We start from the raw sequence: 20,642 nt of genomic DNA, 5'->3' as shown, positions 1-20,642 counted from the left end.
GCGGCAGCGGGGACTCGGCTATGGACAGCCTGCAGCCGCTGCAGCCTGACTACATGCCTGTGTGTTTGTTTGCAGAAGAATCTTATCAAAAACTAGCGATGGAGACGCTGGAGGAATTGGACTGGTGCTTAGACCAGCTGGAGACCATCCAGACCTACCGCTCTGTCAGTGAGATGGCTTCGAACAAGGTAAGAGATGACCGCTTATTCCTGAAAGCTCCCCCCGTCGCTCCCCTGGGCTCCCCTGTCCTCTGCCTGCGGCAGCGGTGCATCCGAGGACACCGGCGGTCAGAATGAGTTTGCTGAGCTGCCTCGGAAGATTCTGTCCCCAAGTGCCACCCTTGGCGAGTGTCTGGATGCTACAGCAAAAGTTAAAAAGCCCTCCGTGTGCTTGAATTCCCAGAAACCAAACTTCTTTGTTATTGATGTAGTTGGGTATATGTTTAAGGTGAGAGGGTGCTTATAAAGCTTACTCCTGAACAAATGAAACCCCCTTTTTAAAAAAACAATGGTCAGGAAGATAACATCGGAGTGAATTCATAGGGTAAATTGGATAACACTTTACACTGCTGTCAGGTGTTAGACATATTTTTTGGACAAGAAATATATGTGACCTCTGTATATCTGTAGTGAAATGCTTCACCCTGCAGTTTTACAAATTCTGAAATTATTATCAGAAGAACATTCTGGGATTTTCTGACATTTCTTTTGTGATGCTGGCATAACCTAAGATCAAAAGAAAAGAAAAGAAACAATATACTTTATGTACAAAAAAGAAAGCTATTTCCTAAAAGTTTGCTGCTTTTCAAAGTAGAATTATTTGAAATTAAGTTCCACCCATACTGCAAAGAAATAGTTTTGTTTACAATCCCCAGACAAAACTTAAGTGTGGAAGAGTTTTAATTATCTATCATTATATCATTTGTTTAATTAACGCCTGGATTTGGAGTGCTAATTTATGTAGTGAGAGTTGCTGCTTTTGTTTGTGCCCCCCCTGCCGAGAATGTTAATTTTATAAATATATATGATGTGTGTGCATTTATGTATATACTGACTGCTTCGTTTTTAATGGAAAACCTTAACTCTGTACCCTTATAAGTATGCATTTTAAGAATCCCCAATCATCCTAGCCTGAGGTATTGTCTTACTGTCCTATGGTTCTGGGGCCCGGAAAAGCTTTTGCCCCACACCTGCCAATATGCCCTTTCCAGCCCCAAGGTTCACTAGGGAATATGTGTCCCTCTTTTTTTCCTGGGGTTAAAAGTATCACCTTCTTATCAAGGCTTATTGGTTCTTGCTCACAGGATCTGAGCAGAGGGAGCTTTGCTCATCTCCTTAGGAGATGTTGAAGGGGGCTACGGGTGGAGGAACAGACTCTTGTTTCTTGGTTAACAAAAGGACAGAAAATGAAATAAGTCTCTCAAATTGTAGTTTAGGTTCAAGTTGGAAAAAAGAAGAAAAGTTTTGAGATTTAACTATTTGCTGACTTTTTTCTGAAGTTTTCAAGTGAAAGCCAAAATTCTGGGATTTTCCAGACTGTTGTAAATCTCAACCAACTGCTTCCCCATGAGGAGGGCTTAACTGCGTAACTTCTCCAAACCACACTAGATTCCAAGTGAAAAGATTTTCACACGTTGCTTTAGCCTACTTTGGAACATGAACAGATTCTCTATTTACTGCATGTTGTGAGCATTGATACCCATTTGAGATGTAGATTCAATATTTAAGGGTAGTTTTTCAGCAGGTTTTGCCATAAAAGACATGCTGAACTTTCTTCCTGAGTTGCTAAGATAAAGTAGCCAACTAACTCCAGGGGAGAAAAAGAATTCTCATTGAGAAGCTGCAAATTGTCATTATTTTTCCATTTTGAGTGTTGATGCCTTGTAGATTCTGATCAGGTTTCTGTCTGGAGTGCTGAAATTAAACATCATCTGTTTTGCAAATTTGTTTTAAAAACTTTCCATATTCAGTATAATGGTCAATAAGGCTCCGAGACCAAGGACTGTGTAAGTCCTGGTGAGAATTCCAATCACTTAAGGCTTCCGCTCCTCCTTTATGGTGTCCTATGCAGGAAGCAATGAAAGTTGAATAGAGCTAACCCTAAAGAGAGAGCTAACCCTTAATGCAGACACAGTTAGCTTAAGGAGAAGGCGTGCACCTACTTTCTGCAGCTACAGTAGAAAGGTTGCAGGGCAAAGCAATTATCCAGCGGATGAATAGTGCTCAACTGACAGCTGAAGTCATTTTCATTTGTAAAAGATCTCTTTCTCTTGTTACTTAGGAACCATCCCCCCACCCCACCAATCCTGATTATCCATATAATTGTTTCAGGTAAAGTTTAATCTACGGCACTATAACATAATATAATAAGAATATTTTTGTGGCCACCAAAAAAATTGATCTATATCAGTTTTGGGCAGTGGGGGGGGGCACTTAATTACTTGTGGTAAAAATAAAGTGCGACATTTAATTTTGAATGTGGTTGAAATTATTTGAACATTCCATCCAAGTCACTGTTTAAAAATATCATCATCATCATCATCATCATTACTATGTAGTTGTATCTAATCATCTTTTGCTTCCCCTCACTGAATGAAGGAGCCATGGCAAATCTCTGAGTTACAGCTGTGGAAGGGAATCTGAAGATATTCTATACAGGAAGTATGTGAAAAACATGGCCTTTGGAGTCAAAAGATATGGTTCAAATCCCATGTCTATCATTTATTAGCTACTTGACCTTGGCTAACTTACCTAACTGTTCTGAGTCTTAATTTTTTCATCTGGAAGACAGGGATGAAAGTGGTACCTACCTTACTGAGTCACTGTGAAGATTAAATGAGATAATGCATCTGAAACACTCAGCAAGGCACCTGCTGGGTAGTAAAGTTTCAGTAAATGAAGACTTCTTGATAGCAGCCACTACATCTTTGCAAAAATTATATGCCCTTAGTTTTAATCAGCTAAGTAAGTTACTGAGTTTTCACCTACTCAGCAGTGGTGATGGAAAGGCCAGTGCTTTGCATGGGGGATGTTTGGGAATGTGCAAATTGTAGAGAGTTGACTGTGCCCAGTGCAGGAAAAACAAGCAGTCTTTCTTATTTACGCTGTCTGGGTAGGGTTGTGTGTTTATTGTTTTTCTCAACCCTATTATATTTTGAAGAAAATTGTGACTCAAAGATGATAACTGGTTTTCCCAAGTACATTTCAGAGTCTGAGAGGTAAGGAACTGTTTCTGTGACCTATAGAAACATGGTCTCCTCTTAGACCCCCGTTTCCCTCATTTTCCTTAATGCTGGCCACAGGCCAAATGGAATTACAAGATTATAGAAAAAGATGCAGTCAGCTGGGTTAATATTATAGGCTATTTTTCCCCAAAGATGAAATAAATTCAGCAGTTTTACGAGGCAGTGACATTGTTTTGCAAGATGAAAAGGATGTCAAGTGAACCTTCTGCTAGCAGCCCAAGTTCAGTTAGACGGGTTAGAACTGTTTTCTGTAACGACAGTTTGGCTTCTTAGACTTGTTCATTAATTTTTGTTTCAACTTTTATCGCCTCCTGAATTAAAAGAATTGTCTTACACTTCAGCCGAAACGCATCAGAGCATGAGTTCCTCGGTGACAAAACAGTCAGATGTTTTCAAAACAGGATGCTTTGGCCCTGCATTATAAAAAGAGGAACGGAAAGAGAAACAGTATAGCTAGGAAGAAAGCAAATAGCCCCAGCAGGATCCCCAGCCCAACAACGGCATAAACACTGACCTATCTTCCTGACCTTCGCTGTGGCTCAGTTCCTGACCTCGTGTCACCAAAGCCAACCGACGTCATTGGAGGAGGATAGGAGGAATGGCGCAGCTGCTGTGCGGGTGACTAGAATTTCCTGTCTCCTTCCTGACAAACTCCGTCAGAAAAGTACAGAGTTGCAACAACAGTGGCCGAGGAAGGCCCAGCACAAAACAATCCCAGTGAGGCGTAGTTGGGACTGGCAAGGACAGGGAGTTTTACTGAGGAGCAGAGTCTGTCGCCTAAACTTTTCAGGTGAAAGTGTCCAAGGGGTCATTTATACCCAGCATGTTGAATGAAGATTTTTCAAAAGATGAACATGCTGTGGTATTCAGCCAGGAGCTCTGTTCAAGCAGTTTGTCACTAGCCTGACTTCCCCATAAACACTCCATTCTCCTGTTCTTTCTTGACCAGCTTTGTCCTGGGGCTGTTTTTATGTGTAGGACAAAGGTTTGAGGCCCTCTCCGTGAAAATGCAAGTTTCATGGTTGAGAAGAGCAGTCCAGCATATTATCAGTAGTGTCTTTAGAATGAAGCCTTAGGACCTAGCCCTTCAGTCCAGGTTTGCTAAGGAAGTCTATAAGATAAGAAGGGGAGATAGAATGTCATTTTTCTTTGAAGGTATGGTGAAGTCAGCTGCAGATACAATCAAAGGGGAAGTGAGTCCTTCTGGCCACACAGGTTTATTTTTCCGGTTCTTCAGGTGTGTCTGTACCAGAGTATTGAAAGTAAAGGCAGATAATTGCCTGTGCTCTTGGGTGGGAAGGATTAAACTCATATAGTTCTAACAGCCTGGAGCTCCTCGGGACTCAAGCTGCCTGATACTGGAATGTGACTCTGATAGGCTGTTTGCCCTGCACTTGGGCGAGTCATTTTCTTTCTAACTGAATAATCAATAAGAATGGGAAAAGTCGGATCCAGCAGAACCAAGAAGGAAATAGATCTTCTTGGTCAACGGAGTCCTCTCCGAGCTATGTCAGGAAGATAATAGGCAGGTGACCAATCATTGGAGGGGATGACTTCTACTTTTGCCCAAAATTAAATGATACAAATAGAGCATTCCCACCCTTAGGGCATGAGGGGTCCTTTTCCTGGATCCTTTGCTCTAAGAGAGCCTGGGCTCTTCCACCGGCTGTGCTCTGCTGCAGGAGGTAAGAAGCCGGCGGGGCCCCCGGACAGCAGTGGTGTTTGCCCAGGACCACATTGCATCCACTGGGCCCCTGCATTCCCTGCCCAATGGTTCTGAACCCCGTTCCAGGGCCTGTGCATGTCTCTTTCCTGGAGGTGCTGCAGGAACTCACGTCCTTAGGCCCAAAGAGTAGCCAAGAAGCAGCAGTTGTTGGGCTTGAGAGAAGTATGTGGGAGGAGCTTGTACAGGCTGGTGGTGCCAGAAGGGTGTGCAAAGCGTGTTCTTTGGGGGAAGAAATGGGACAGGGCGCGGTCCTGGAGCTAGGTCCCCCTGCACTGCCATAACCAAGAAATTCAAGAATGTGTACTTCACGTTGACCTTCCCAGCTGCTAGGAAGGGATGTCTGTCGAGGTAGGAGGAGCATTGGAGGTAGCTCGATTTCTGTCTTTATTCAGACTTATTTATGTGGCCCTGCACATGTTAGAGGTGACCTGGATTCAAGGGAAGAATAGAAGGAAAATCAGTTCTGACAGCCAGCTGGGACACTTGAACATTTTCGATCCAAGTTTTCTCTTTTCTCTCAGATTTATATAGAACTGGAGACATCAAAGGGAAAGGAGCCTAGATTGAAGCCATGAGTTTGAAGTCTAGCTTTGCCTCCATTTAGGAATACTATCGTAAACAGTTAATTCATTTGGAATCTTTGCCTTTCTTTATCTACAAAACGAAAGAGTTGGAGAAGATTGTTTCCATGGGGTCTTGCACCTCTTGCATTTATGGTTGGGACAGTACGTGTCGACAGCTAAACTAATTTTACAGCTTTCTGCTATCTGTGCGGATGTGGTGCTAAGCCCCTTTACCTACATTGTCAATAATACTCTCAGCAACCCTCAGAAATGCATACTATTTATTCTTGTCTCCATTTTATAGTAAAGTGAGGTTTAAAGGGTTGAATTACATTGCCTAAGGTAAAGAAGAGAGCAGGATTCATACCCAGGGCCACCTAACTCACCATCAGTGATCCTGGTGGGACAGATAAATATCGAAACAGAAAGGTATTTAGTAACGCTTACAAGGAAATTTTGTCATTCCTGGGAGGTCTTAACTCTGGCCATCATTGCTTGTTTAGGTTTGGTTCAGAATCCTGGTCTGCAGTGACTGTATTCTGGGCCTCCACACCAGCCATTAATAACCTTAAACTCAGTCTCCCTGGCTGGGAAGCAGTGTCTGTTAACATATAAGGGGGGGGGGCGGGGGAGAATAGCCATAATTACAGAAGATGGCTGTAAAGCACTCATCAAAAGGTAAATAACAGTGTTAAACGAATCTGCTGCCTCTTGTGGACTGGTTTGCTAAATTCAGGATCTATTTGTTCTCCCCAATTCTCTAACATGGCCTAAGAGAAAACAATGAAGTTTTGCTTAAAAGACAACCAACCCCCAAATCCCCTTTTTAACCCCCTCCCCAACATTTAAAAAAAAAAAATGGAGAGAGGCTATTCTTTTTTTGAAAATTATCATCCAAAAAGTTGGGGCAATTTCATCATATATTACATCCTTTCTAACACATGTCCCAAGACCGTGAAACAGAGGAGCAGTGCTTCAGTAGCCATAGTTAATACAGGGAGGTTTCCTAGAGGTAAGATATGGACTGTCTGCATTACATTTTGTCTTCCAACAAAGAAGAAAGAGAAGATTAAGCTGTTTGTTTATCTGGCATTATTTCAGTTACTTTCTATAACAAAATAAGTTATATTAGGGAGAGTGTAAAGATTTTATTTATTTATTTGACAGAGAGAGACACACACAGAGAGAGAGAGAGAGGGAACACAAGCAGGGGGAGCAGGAGAGGGAGAAGCAGGCTTCCAGCCAAGCACGGAGCCCAGGGCAGGGCTCTTGTGTAATCAATCGTGTGTTCTAAGTTCTGCTCTTTGAAAATTTAACAAATGAAAGATTTTGAAAGTTTAGTGCTTTTTAGTAACTTTGATTTTTAATCTCCTTTGGTTAATTTAAATACTTCTTCATTGATATTTACAGAACCATTTCCTTCATTGAGGTCTAACCCATTCACCCCCCCCATCTTTTTGCTAGTTCACTTGAAAACTAGCCAAAAAAACTGATCAAATCTCTACAAATGAAATAGAAGTGAAGTCAGGGCACATTACCTTTGATTGTTGCACCCCTGGTGCAAGATTATATTATCAAAACCTGATAAATAAGTCATTTTAAGGGGAGCCTTTCTGTCCCTATGGGAGAAAAAAAAAATCAGACTACTATGTTTGGAGTAGCAGATATAAATCCAGAACGCTAGTTGTAAAAAATGGAATTATAAGGGTTTAATGGAATAAATGTCTGTTTCACATTTTTTCCTACTTCTTTCTTGTCTTTAATTTTTCTCTTCGAATGTGTCCTCATCTAAAAGGCTTCCCAAATTGGGGCCATTGTTATCTATGAAAGAAGAGCCAAGGATGGAGCCTAGTCTTGGGCTGATCTTCCCACAGGTTGCCTTCTGCGTAAAAGTGTGCTCAGCAAGTGGAGAGACATCAGCTCTCTGGAAGCCAGACTCACCAAACCGAAGCCGCGAGGGCAGACTTGTGCCACAGTCAATAGATTTCACACTCTGGAAGGCTCTGTGCCAACGGTGGATGTGCGTCCCAGCATATCCTCCACTTTAGCATTTTTCAGGGACCTGCCAGCCCTCTCTGTCTTGCCCAATTGTACGTGATGTTTCCCTCCACTGGTGCCAAACTGTTTAGTCTCCTGGATATTTTACTGTAACTTCCTTTGTTTGATTTACTTTAAAGTAGCCAAGTGTTTCCACAAAGAAAGGGCTGTTAAGTTATTTAGAAATGAAGAAGACAGTAAAACTTCTGTTTCTTTTGTTTCTGTTTTGGGAAGTGCCTGATAATCTTCTTCTCTTTAAGAAGTTCCTGATGGTCTTTTTCTTTTTATGGAGCAGCGTTTTAGAGGCTATAAATCATGGATTTCTGCTCATCAGTCCCGTGTTTCTTTCTGATAATTACTTGCAGTTTAGAAATGTACCACCTTTGAAACCTAAAGCCTTCAGAAATTGAAGTTCAGTGAATGTATTGAAAATAAGTTTCATCTTCGCAGCTCAGTTTCACTTATATTTTTTAGCTGTTCAAAGTATGGCAGTCTTAAAAATGTTCTTAAAAACTTTAAATGGCCAAGTTCCTTTTACTGTTAGCAGCATAGTGTACAATGTTATAACCTTCAGCAGTTGTACAACTGAAATTTGAGTACAGATATTGGTCATAAAAATGATTAAACCAATTTAAGAAAGTGTAGATATAGAACAAGAGTTTTTGTCATTTGCTATCTGAAAAGGTAAATTTTAATTATGTACTTTGGAAAAGAAAACAGTAAAAAGAGAGGTTGTTTTTAAATAAAAATATCTTTCCAACTCAACCATATAGGCTGTGAGCTAAAGCTGATGAGACAGGGCAAAGTGAAATGGTAATTTTGTGACTGTGTAATGTCTTTGGTCAGTATGGATGGTGAAAGGTGATAAATCAAGTCAGAAAAAGATCAAAATATATTTTTTCCAGTTATAGTTTCACATGGCTGCCTTAAACAAAATCCCAGAACTTTAAACCCAATAGGGAACCTTAGATATCATTGATTTGAAGCCCTTGTGTTTTTATAGATGAGGATGATAAACACTGAGGATTAAATATCTAATGTACTCTGAAGATCTTTGTAAAATATAAAACACAATCTAAATGAAATATAATTTCATTATGATATGACTTCTGCAAAGTCACAAGGTTAATTAGTGGAAGATTAAGGTAGTGAAATACTGATCTGATTACAAATCCACTTTGTTGTTCATCTTCCGCAAAGGGCTGATTACACTTAAAGTCATGGGATGGTCCCACTATCAGTTGCATTGATTTTAACCTTCTCATTGTCTTCATTACCTTTCTTGAGTAAAAGCTATCCATGTCATAATGACTTCAAGTAAAGAGAACTAATTTAGTATTCCTGAAAACTGTGTGCTCAAAATCTGGAAGGAAATAGTTGGAATGAGTTACTTTAAATGCCTTTGGCATTGCTGTTTTGGTTTTTTTTTTTCCACATTTTGCTGTTTTAATTTCTGAATTAATATATCATCAAAATATACTATGTATGCATACTATCAGAAAAGAAAATCTCATTTTGCAAAGGCAGCCAGGATTAACATTTTTATCTTCACATAATCGAAATGATACTAAGTTTTAGTAGCTCCTACTGGCCAAACCGTGGACTTCCAACTTCTTTTCCCTTGATGTCAGAAAATCTATTGAAAACCTGGCTTTAAAAAAAGAAAGAAAGAAAGAAAGAAAACCTGGCTTAAGAATATAAGTAAGAGTTTTATGATAACTTGAGAATGAAGAACTATAGACCTTTACCCCTCTCTTGGCATTCCATTGCCTTAAAGACTTCCCTTTGACTCAAATGCACCATCAAGTCCATGAACCTACTCCTAGTGCCAGGTTTCTTGGCTTTCTATTTTTGAAACCTTGACTTAGATACTCTGACTTTGATCAAATTTCCATAAACTATCCTCTTACCTAGCTTACTGGTTAGTATCGTAACTAGTATTTTAGTTCTCTGAGGTTTTATATAAGTCTATTCCAGATTATAAGCTCTTGAGGCCTGCAATGCTGTCTTGACTTTTTTGAGACTCTGTGTAAGCTCACAGTGGTAGGACTAAAAAGTCTCAAAGAGTCATAGCTCTATTTCTGTGTAATGGTCAGGAGAAAAGAAAAAGAGAAAAGAAAAACAGATGAAGGCTTTTGTCAGTTGGTGGTAGTTGATTTGGGCTTTATCTTACTCAAAAAATTTCTCTGAAATTCTTCTTGATTGGGTGATTTAAGAAATGTGTTGACCTGAGGGCTTTGGATGGATACGAGGACAGGTAATGACCTTGCTGCTGGGCACAGCATGATATTAAAGATGGAAATATTTTTTAGTATTTTCAAAAATTTCATGGAACATGCTTAGACTATCCAGTGGTAATATGATTTTTTTAAAAGATTTTATTTATTTATTTGACAGAGAGAGATATCACAAATAGGCGGAGAGGCAGGCAGAGAGAGAGAGGAGGAAGCAGGCTCCCTGCTGAGCAAAGAGCCCGTTGCAGGCTCGATCTCAGGACCCTGGGACCATGACCCAAGCCGAAGGCAGAGGCTTTAACCACTGAGCCACTCAGGCGCCCCGGTAATATGAATTTTTGGTATACTCTTGCACACCCATTTGACTGTGAGAAGCTAGGAACTCTGACAGATCACTAATGAAAGGTCTCCCAACACCTGCTCTAGATGTCCTGCTCATAGCTCAGACAAATCTGTAGCCAGCCAGATGCTACCCATCTACGCAGCTGAGAGGGCACAGTGTTCTCTCTGCCTCAGCCCCTTATCTATTTGATTGCTATTGCCGGTTCCATTCTGTAACCGAGTCAGAATGATTTAAATATATCTGCATTTACTTGACCAAGTCCAGTACCTCATTTATGTTGGTGACAGGGTGGGCGGTCACTGAATTTTTCCCTGCTGTATTTTAACACACTCAGGATCTAGTTGCACAAAATTTATTTGCATCTTTCTTACCCATTGCACAGAAGGTTCCCTGATAATATTTCATCAGGATTTACCAGTATGATTTTTAAAATATTTTTAAAACAGCATAATTTAATCTCAAAAAATTTATCTAATGTTTATTACACGAATTAAAAATACTCTTTTGTTAATACTCTCCTTCTTTATGTTCACAGGATAAGGTCATTGTCTAATGCCGCATTATAGATGGGGCATAGAACAGTTTTCAAACTAAGAAAGGCCATCCGTTGCTTTTCAAGAAACAACCTTAAGAGCCCTTAGTAAATCCTAAAATAAGAGAGTTTTGACAAAAATAAATAAAAACATGAACCTCTGGGCAGGAGTGGGCTTTCTTTAAAGCAAGAGAATATATTGGGTTAAAACAAGTAAAATATGAGCCCTTTTTCATAAAGGTAAGAAAAGAGGAGTAAATATTAGTGAGGAAGAACTCAGGAAAGATTTTTCTGTCTTGAGCTCTGCTTTTCAAATCTAGCCCTGTGATCCAGGACTGCATTTCCCAGAGAACTCTGATTCTGCCCAAGGGAACATTAGTTGTGGAGCGATGTGGGGATTTTTAAGGCCCCTTTCTTCACTTTAAAGCTTATTTGCTCTCAAAGTTCCCTATGGTCCTGGGATAGAGCATTAAATAAAGGGCCACTTTCTCTAAATGTGTTGCTATTTGTTATTTTTGTGTTGCCAGATCCAAGGTAGCAAGGTAAGGAAACACACCTGAAGAGGGCTTTCCTGCTTACACAGAGCTCTCCCTGTGTGATCTCATTCTGATGCTCACGAGGAGGAAAGTATTACTATATCCCCCTTTTCCGTGTGAAACAGGATGCAAGAGACATCACTGATTTGTCCAAGCCTTTCAGCTACTCACTGCTGATGCCCTAGAATGAAATCTTGTTCTTTTTTGCTCCAAAGTCAAATGGTTTAAAAATAAAAATTAAAGGGAAATCCATAAGGTAATTTGTTATATTCTTATACAACTTGGTAACAAAACACGTAATCATAGACTTTGAAAACTAGAGCTCAGTGCGGGTCCTTTCTTATTTTTCAGGTCTCAGTTCCGATGTTATCTCTTTGGAGAGAACTTGTCTATTTATCCTAACCCAGTACTGTGTGGGTTTTACAGTTGGCTGTCACAAATTTATGATCTTGATTTTTCTGTCATGGAACTTGGTTTTTACTCATCTCCTCCCTTTAGACTGTGAGGTTATTGGGAACATGAACTTGTTCGCTAGAGTAGTCCCAGATTTCAATATAGCTCTAGACACATGGTAGACATTCAGATAAATATCCCTTGCATGAGGCCCAGAAATGGAATCTAATTTGCCCAGAACCAACGACGCTGTTAACAACAAATCCTTTAGAACCCAGGAATCCTGTTTCCTGTTGTACTACACCGGCCCCATGCAGGTGCTTGCCACGCCCAATTCATTTTTCTCATTGTTCGGTTGAATGAGAAACTCCCATCTGGTGTACAATGACTCTTCAAACTACCCTCAGAAAGCACAAAAGCTTGCTCCTGAGCCTTCTCCCGAGCCTTCTCCCAAATTCAGGATCAGGTAATAGAGAACGAAGTCATCAGGATCAAATGCTCTTTTCTTGTGAATAGAAATGTGAAGCACATTGGGGCTGTTGTTTGGTTCAGCATTGGAGCATTTGGTTAACCTTTCTCTTGGAAAGTCTGCATCCTGTGACCAAGGATCTGGGCCCTTTGGAGCCTGGCGATGCACACTCAGCTGGGAACATGTTTATGAACACGTGTTGTGTCTGAAACCCAGCCACTGTACATATCTGTTATGTCTGGAGTGTAGCCGTTTAGTCATTCTGTCATTGTCTGGCTGTATTTTTTGTTCCTGACATGTTGCTGATACTCCTCTCACTGCTCTCCCAGGCACATATTCAATTAATTCGTATGTGTTACTGGACTGACCTCAACCGTGGCAGTCTAAGCAAGATGAATATTGGGTGCACTTATCCTTATTTCAGGCAACAGGTCGCCATTCGTGGCTTTTGTTCATACACAAAGAGTTCTAAAGTCTCTTAATTTGAGGAATTTGGCTAAGTCACGGAATCATGAATGGACAGAGTTAGCAACAGCGAGACATCTCAGAATAGGCTTTTTTTTTTTTTTTAATTTTTTTTATGATACAGTTCTAACACCAGGCCGTTTTGAGTTATGGTTTCATTGGACGGGCTTCATTTACATTTCTGGCCATTCTGGTTTACACTCCTTAGACTGGTGAATAATCTAAATGTCAACCAGAGAGCCAGAACTTCTATGAGTAACTCGTGTGTCATGTAATCAAAATGACATAGTGTTGCGTCACACCTACGGTAGCATATTGTGGGAATTCTGTAGTTAGAATTCTACCAGCTAGTGTCAACAACAAGACGAGTTTGGATGTCAAAGAGCCAGCTGAAAACTCCACCCAAAAGCAAACCCAAGTGAAGACCCTACGATAAGCTCAAATTCTTTCAAAATTCAGAGACAAAACTGGGGCTCCTGGGTGGCTCAGTTGGTTGAGCATCTGACCCTTGATTTTGGCTCAGGTCATAATCTCAGGGTCATAATCTCAAGGTCATAATCTCAGGGTCATGAGATCAAGCCCTGTGACGACTCCACACTGGGCGTGGAAACTGCTCGAGATTCTCTCTCTCCCTCTCCTCCTCCCCGCCTCTTAAATTAAATCAAATTAAATTCAGAGACAAAACTGAGAAATAAAGCATTAGCTTCAAGTATAAATCCTGTGAGATAAAGGACAAGTGCTACACTTTGCCAGTCATACATATATTATTTCTAACCCATTTTAAAGTTTTAAAGTTGGAAAAACTTAGTCTCTGAGAGACTCAATGACTTGCCAAGTTTCTCAGACTCGAATTTTATTGGCAGACTCAGCTGGATGCTCACCTGATCCGATGGCATGCTAGCATGATGTTGAGTTTGCTGTTAGAGTCTCCTTTATGCTGTTGAATCTGTCTGGGAAGGCCAACTATAACCAGAATCCCCTCTACTTCATGTATGACCTATACTTCCAACTCTGAAACTACCTTTATAAGCCTTCCATGAACCAACAAACTATACATCTTGGGGTTCAGTGTTGTGCAGAGCATTCATCCATCTATTTTAAATTATGGTAGCTAATAAGAAAGTGAAATGCGGGGCACCCGGGTGGCTCAGTCAGTTAAGCGTCTGCCTTCAGTTCAGGTCATGATCCCAGGGTGCTGGGATCGAGTCTTGCATTGGGTCCTCTGCTCAGTGGGGAGTCTGCTTCTCCCTCTGTCTTCCTCCCTCTGCTCATGCTCATGCTCTCTCTCTCAAATAAATAAATAAAATCTTTAAAAAAAGAAAATGAAATGCAGAACACAACACAAATTAGACGAGACCATTGTTTTCATCCTTTGTAGTTTAAAAATATGTTCTAGCCTCCACCACGTGGCAGATTCTTCTCAATTTGCAAGTGCATAGTCTAGTGTAGGGATTACCAAAATGCCAGAATAGATCAGTTACATGTTTTCAGGGAATAAAATGCTAAGTCTACGTAGCCCATATGTTTTCTTTATTCATTAGATGGTCCCTAGAGTTGATCTTATAAATTTCCAATGCTGGGAAACTGTGAATCCAGAAGTAATGATTCCCTTAGCAGGCTTTGAAGCATCACATTGTCTTTTATCTCAAAGGGGATGTGAACATAACATAGTTAATAGAACTCAATATAATTAATATTAAACACAATACATGTCACATGATGTATTTAAAGGGATAGAATAGTGATCTCAAAAACGAGCTATGGTAGGTTTTTGTGGCTGCAAAAATATTGAGAATTCTAATAAGGTAATACTTAGTGCAGAATTTTAAACAACCCAGGAGATATTATAGAATAAAATTGGAAATCAGTTTGTAAAGAAAGTCATGACCAATATTTACGGGGTTATGAAAAGAAAGCACATGTTTGGGGGATGATTTTTCTGTTCTGCGTCAATGACTTTCAAGTCAGATGTGAAGGTCTTGAGACATAGATCTTGTTTACTGCTAGTCAGGAGAGGACACTAGACTGGATGGGTATATGGGTCTAGTCCCTGGTAAGATTTCTAATTTTAAAAATATAGTAAGTTGGCGATTCACAGACCTGTACCCCTGGGGCTAATAATACATTATATGTTAATAAAAAAATAAAAAATTCTAAAAAAAATATAGTAAGTTGTAGGACTTCTGGCCATGAAATGGTTGGACAGAAACCTTAGTCATCTGCTTTGGAATCACATTAACACCCATGGCCTTAGAACTGGCTTTAGAAGCTTGAAGTTAAATATTAGCCGTTGTGCACAGAAAAAAAGGATAGATGGGTTAAATGCAGAAACAAAAGGGTAACTAAATAGTGTACCTGATTCCTTGCTTTTTCTCACTGGCTGCAATGATTTGTGACATCTGCTGTAGAAAGGCCTTTACTATCTTTGTCAGGCCAGCACCCCAGATTTGTCAACTTATCTCTCTTTTGGGGGACGCTATTTCTGTTAACAGCCAGATGAAAGAAATGGCTCAACTACACAAAATGAAATTGTGACGCTCTACTAACAGAGACAGTGGTGTTGTGTTTCTCACCAGAAGGGAAGACCTCTGTCAAAAAGAACAAGTTTGAACATTTTCAATTATTTTAAAATACACAATACCTCTAAACCTGACAAGATATGAGTATATGATTTTTAAATCCAGTCTCTTTATGGGATATTTGGGACATGAACTATCTAGAACATACTTAATACTAACAAAAAATTATTGTTTACCTAAAATTTCAACACGTCTTTGGTATAAATATAGTGTCTTTTGTCTATTTAATTATGTCACTGCAACAACTTTTGGAATTAAGGGAATGTTAAGTCATGAGAAGTTTCTCTAAACATTCTTAAGGGAATTAGTTTGGGTGTAGGAGAGGTCCGTTTCTGAGTGTCCCAATACTCTGTGCCATATCTCCTCTTGAAAAGTTTCAGAAATTCCAAGAAAAATGGACAGCAGCAAAGAGGATAGATAAATAGGTAGGAAGAAACACCTACTAATTTTGAGGGCTGTTTAAGACCTACTGTCAAGTTGTAGAGTGTTGTATTTAAATTATTTTGAGGGTTTTTTGTTTTGTCTTGTTTTGCTTTGCTTTGCTTTTTGTTTTTCAGTTCTGTGTATGAAAACACTAATGGGTCTGTCCCTCTTTTGACTTTTAAAATGTCACCCGAGCAGATCTTGTCCTTTAAGCAGCAAATGGAATTTATTCAATTTTAGCTTCATCATAAATGCCAATGTTTTGTCGCAGAATACCAGAGATGTTTGTGCTTCTTTTTCAATCTTTATTTGTTGTGGATTACTACATCACTGGACAGTTAAGAAGAGAATCACTCAATTCTGGTGTGCTTAGATGAATTTCGTTCTGATGTGGCACATGGACAGTTAGAATGACCTAACTTTATTCCCTCGTGTACCAGTGGTGTGCTCCAGATACTCACACACCAGGGCTTGTTTTCTGGGATGGCCCATCATGGGATGATGGTTTCTAGTGTAGAGATGTTAGTGGACAACGAGTGGCATGTTCTTCCATCCTGAATCCTGTTACCAACTCACTCAATTCAACTTAATTTCCTCTCAAATATGCTAAACAGTGACATCAAGTTTCAAACAGGTAATCAATAGGGAAAGAGCAAAAGGAGACAAGAGATGGGATGCTCACTGCCAGATGATCTGAAATGTTAAGCATTGTGGAAATCGTGAGTTTGATTAAAGGGTTCTAGAGAAAGTACAGTAAACCCCTGTTTTCTTGTTTACATCAGATTTTGCAAAAAAAAAAAAAAAAGGGTAGGTACTTAGCAATTAGAGTTCTTCACTTCTTTGGGTCTTCTTCCCATGGGAAAATAAGGGTATGAAGAAGCAATGCTTCGGAATCAGAAAGAACCTTTGAAATTAGCCATTTTATAAGGAAAGAAACGGTGCCCGTCGCTAAAAACAACTCGAGCCTTCAGAAGTCAGTTTGTCTTAACCCAAGATCACACAGAGAGTTTGTGTCAGAACTGAGACAGAGACCAGCCCTCCTGACGTGTGGGTTGCTCAAGCTGTTGTGACTCCCGCTACCACTGCTAGCATTCTGAGGAGGAATTTTCAGCCCCTTTGCTTTCCTGATGCCCAGGAATTCTGATTAAGTTGTGACTAACAAAGTGTAAAATATGAGTCAAAATGCAGTCCCTAATAAAGTCATTGTGACTTTAATGACTTGGGCAGTGGTTTCATACTGCAAAAACAGGAAGGTCCCACACAATAAGGCGCCTGTCTCACAGATGGGCTCCTGCGTAGACGGCCACCCACAGGGGTAACTGCTGGAGCGGTCTTCCTCTCGTTGGCTCTTTTTTTTTTCTTTCTTTCTTTTTTTTTCTCCACACAGCTTTCACCTACTGACTTCAGCGTGAGGTTATCAAGGAGAGGAAGGTGCCTGTTTGTCTAGTCGTTGATCGGCTGAAGGTAGAGTGGGTCACTAAAGATTCTCTCCTTGGTGACAGCCAGGTCACCTCCTCACAAGCCGAAATGAGTCTTAAAAGTAGCTCTTCTATGTGCTTGATACTAGCCCCTCGTATGGTTACTCTTCTGAATTGTTTTATTCTTAGAATCATAAAACCCCCAAGATTTAGAACTGGGAGAATCTCTGAGATCCTTCTGCTTCTCGCTTCCTGTGCAGTTAGTGTAGCTAAGACCTCCTTACCAAGAGAGCTCCTAAGTTGCTTGTGGATCTTTGCACAAAGCTCAAACCAGTCCTCTCATGAGAAATCTAGAAAAATGATGAAGTGTTTCATCGTTTCACACACGCACACACACAAACTGGCTCGGAAGAAAATAATCTCTCTATGTAGCATTGAAGGTAAAGAAAAATTGAAACCATAAAACAAAACGTTCATATCAAGTATAATTGAATTTCAGATTTGCTACTATATATTTTAAATAACTTCCCACTATTAAAGGTAGCCTATCCAAAAACGTTCCCGTGTGATTTGATAGAGCAGATATATTCGAGGCAAGCAAGATTAAAGCATTTATAGAGAATGATATCTTTTTCCATTTTCAAAAAAGAACGACAATTTCTAACAGTGTTCGGGAATCCAGTGGCGGGAGTAAACTTAAGGAAGCATTGGAGGAATTTGTGTTATTAAGGGTCCATTCACAAACTTTGCTCGTCTGTGCTCAAAAGGGGCTTTGGCCATTTCCTCTGGGGACATTATTTCTAGGTAGGCTCTAACAGGGTTTTCTTGTGAAGGCAGATTCTTAACAGAAAAATCGGATCTGTGTACATTAGGTAGTAAAGACGCATTTATCTTTGAAATCGTGTGCTCCTGTTTGTGGATTTCTCTGCCGCATTTGATAAAATAAATAATGTCCATTCCCTTTCAACCCTGTAAGTGCTTGGGACACAGTTTCACTCAGGAACTGTTTTACCTTCCTATCCAGACTGGACACCCAACCTGATAAGTAGACAGGGAGACTGCAAGTGTCTTAGAATATCAAACTCTGGAGGCATTAGAAATGCTTTTTTTTTCCTCCCATCATTGGGGACTTATTCTTGCCCACTGAAGCGTTTCCAACTTGGGTTATTTTTCTCAGTAGTTTTGAGAGAGCATTGCTTTCTGGGAAATATCGTCGCTTGTTAGTGTTGTGTCCAGTCTATAGGAGATGCAACGGAACTTGTCCTAGAATCATGACAGGTTCAGGTTGGAAGGCCTAGAACCGAAAACTGTGCATCATTTTCATTTCAGTATGAGAGGTGAAGTGACTTCACAGGACTGTTGGTCAGAGCTGACAGTGACAGTCAGGATTTGTCTACTGCGTTGTGGCTATCTCTGGCTCAACAGAAACACTCTCATATGGGGGTCTGACCCTGAAAACCCAACAAAGCCAAGCCAGATTGTCCAACTGTCTGCTCAGCCTTAACCTCAAACACAGTTCCTGTCTGTTCCACCCCTTAGTCTGTTACATCGCAGTCAGCGCTAACCAGCCTGATTGTCCTCTACATTTGCTAGAATGGAAAACACGCTCCCGTCTGCTACCTTCCGTGGTTTATGCAGAGCCCAACACAAGTGGGCCCTTCATGAATCGTTTTTGATGAGAGCCTTGATGGCCTTAGCCAGTATGGTTGGGCCCTCCTTCACGGAGGAGGGAAACCAACGGTTGTTGCTAAGCAGCATTTTAGGACTGGGTCAGTTTCTGACCCTAAGTGACCTCCATAGGTGTATTTCATCACGTTATGTGCTTTATGGTTACCTTAGGATGACTTGACTTTTTGGTGACATTGCCATGCCCGTAGCGAAAGATTCATGGGAGAGCAATTTAGCTGTGAGAAGGAAGGAGGAAGTAGTATTCATCTGTCATTACTTACATAGCTTATTCCTTATATAATCAATGCAGGAAAAGTGAGGAATTTTGCTCCTTCTCAGCCCTGTAGCTGAGAGCCCTTTCCCTGGCTCCCATGTTGGGACTGAATAACAGTGTATCCCAAGGGCTTTTGTGGCCATGGGAGGTCATAGGAAGGAGAAAAGTCTTTCCCTTCCTTGCCTTTTGTTATTGAATTTCTCCCTGCTTCTATACTCAGAACTAGTGAAGAACTGGCCCCACTCTCTCCAGATGTTTAACTGTTGGGGTCGAGGAATATGCCCTAATGTATCTGACTATTCCTACTAGGGTGAAAGCTGATTAAAAGGGTGTTTTTTAGTTTAGTGTTGTTTTTTGTTTTTTATTTGTTTTCTTGTTTTGTTTTGTTTGTTTGTTTGTTTTTCACTTCCCTATCTTTAATGCTTTTCCTGGCATATTTTAGATGTTCAAAAAGTATTTATCAAATACATTATAAAATGGCTTTATTAGAACTAGTACTAACCTGATGGACTCCAAAATCTTCCTAAACATTTTAGCAACCAAAGGAACCAAAATGAGGATGGAGTGTTTGAATGTTACCTGCGGTTAAGTCTTATGCAGAGACATAATTTAAGAAATTATCTGTCTCTGCTTTTTTCCAAGACATTTTAGCAGCACTCCAAGTATAGTTTCCCTCTTTTCCAAAATTTAGCTGATCAGTCAGAGCATACAAACTTGTCTTTTCCGGCTTCTAAGTCTTTAGCATAGGGGCCTGACTTTTGAGAAGTAAAAATGAGAGGCCACTATGACCAAGCAGGTTTGTCTTGAGAAATAAATAATTTGGAACTTACACGATTCACCTGGAGTTCAAAGCTGCATAGAGGTTCCATCAGTAAAACACACTAGCCCAGACAATTGATCCGGACATCCCTGGCGACTGTTAACTACATATTGTATCACGGGAAAACACACATACGCAAGCAGGGTTCCCCCAGAACCTCTCGGAGAACAATGCATAGTGCAGTGAGCCAGCAGGCAACAATACTAAGTTGCGTTGCCTGCAGCTAGAAAGGCCCTGGTCTCCTGGGCACAGGCAGTGGCATGACGGGGGGCTTGGATGCTTGAAGTGAAGTCATTGTTGGTGCAGGATGCTCATTTGAAAGGAGAAAGCCTCACAGGAAAGAGAGCCAATTGCGTGTGGGGGTTGTTGCCATGGTGCTTTGCTCTTGCTTTAACATGATGTACTTGAACTTCTGAGAGTCTAAGGGTGGGGTAACAGAGAGGAGGGAAAAGGAGGGGAGTGGGATGGGCTTGGGAAGCTCGCTGCAGTGGGACTCTCCTCTTTGCCTTTCCTCCGGCCTGTGCTGTCTAAGGCTGACAAAGAAGGGGGTCGGGGGGGGGGGGGGGGGGGGGAAGGCAGGAGGGAGGGAGAGAGAGCTCGAGTCTACAGGAAGGGAATGACTTTCTCAACATGCCCTAGATTGCTAAAATGAAATAAAATTTAGTGTAACTCCTAAATATTTCTAACATGAATTAAAAGATGTTTAATACTCAAATACCAAAAGTGTAGTCCTTCATAACTCAAGTAATTCACCCTTCATGCAGCAAATGATAGCTTACATTTCCTAACACGTTCTGGATCCTAGATGTAAAGGTCTAAGGTGTTTGATTCATTTGTCGAATGCAATCTAATATGCATATTAATGAGCTGATGGAATGGAGAAGACTCCATTCTGCAAATGAAGTGTTTTGTTTTGTT

General features: G+C 40.5%; 1 protein-coding gene across 4 annotated transcripts in view; it reads left to right on the top strand.

Annotated features, from left to right (window-relative positions):
- The window catches only part of PDE4B (phosphodiesterase 4B), a 567,587-nt gene that overhangs the window by 526,442 nt on the left and 20,503 nt on the right, over positions 1-20,642 (top strand). For all 4 annotated transcript variants that reach the window (XM_046017685.1, XM_046017679.1, XM_046017692.1 and 1 more), the window contains one exon: positions 76-188. In XM_046017685.1, the coding sequence (XP_045873641.1) occupies positions 76-188 (113 nt within the window). The remainder of the gene's footprint in view (positions 1-75; positions 189-20,642) is intronic.

Source organism: Meles meles, chromosome 1 (assembly GCF_922984935.1).
Source record: "Meles meles chromosome 1, mMelMel3.1 paternal haplotype, whole genome shotgun sequence".
In the NCBI taxonomy this organism is placed as follows: Eukaryota; Metazoa; Chordata; class Mammalia; order Carnivora; family Mustelidae; genus Meles; species Meles meles.
The sequence above is the reverse complement of the archived record's forward strand: the minus strand, read 5'-3'. Positions and strand labels throughout refer to the sequence as shown.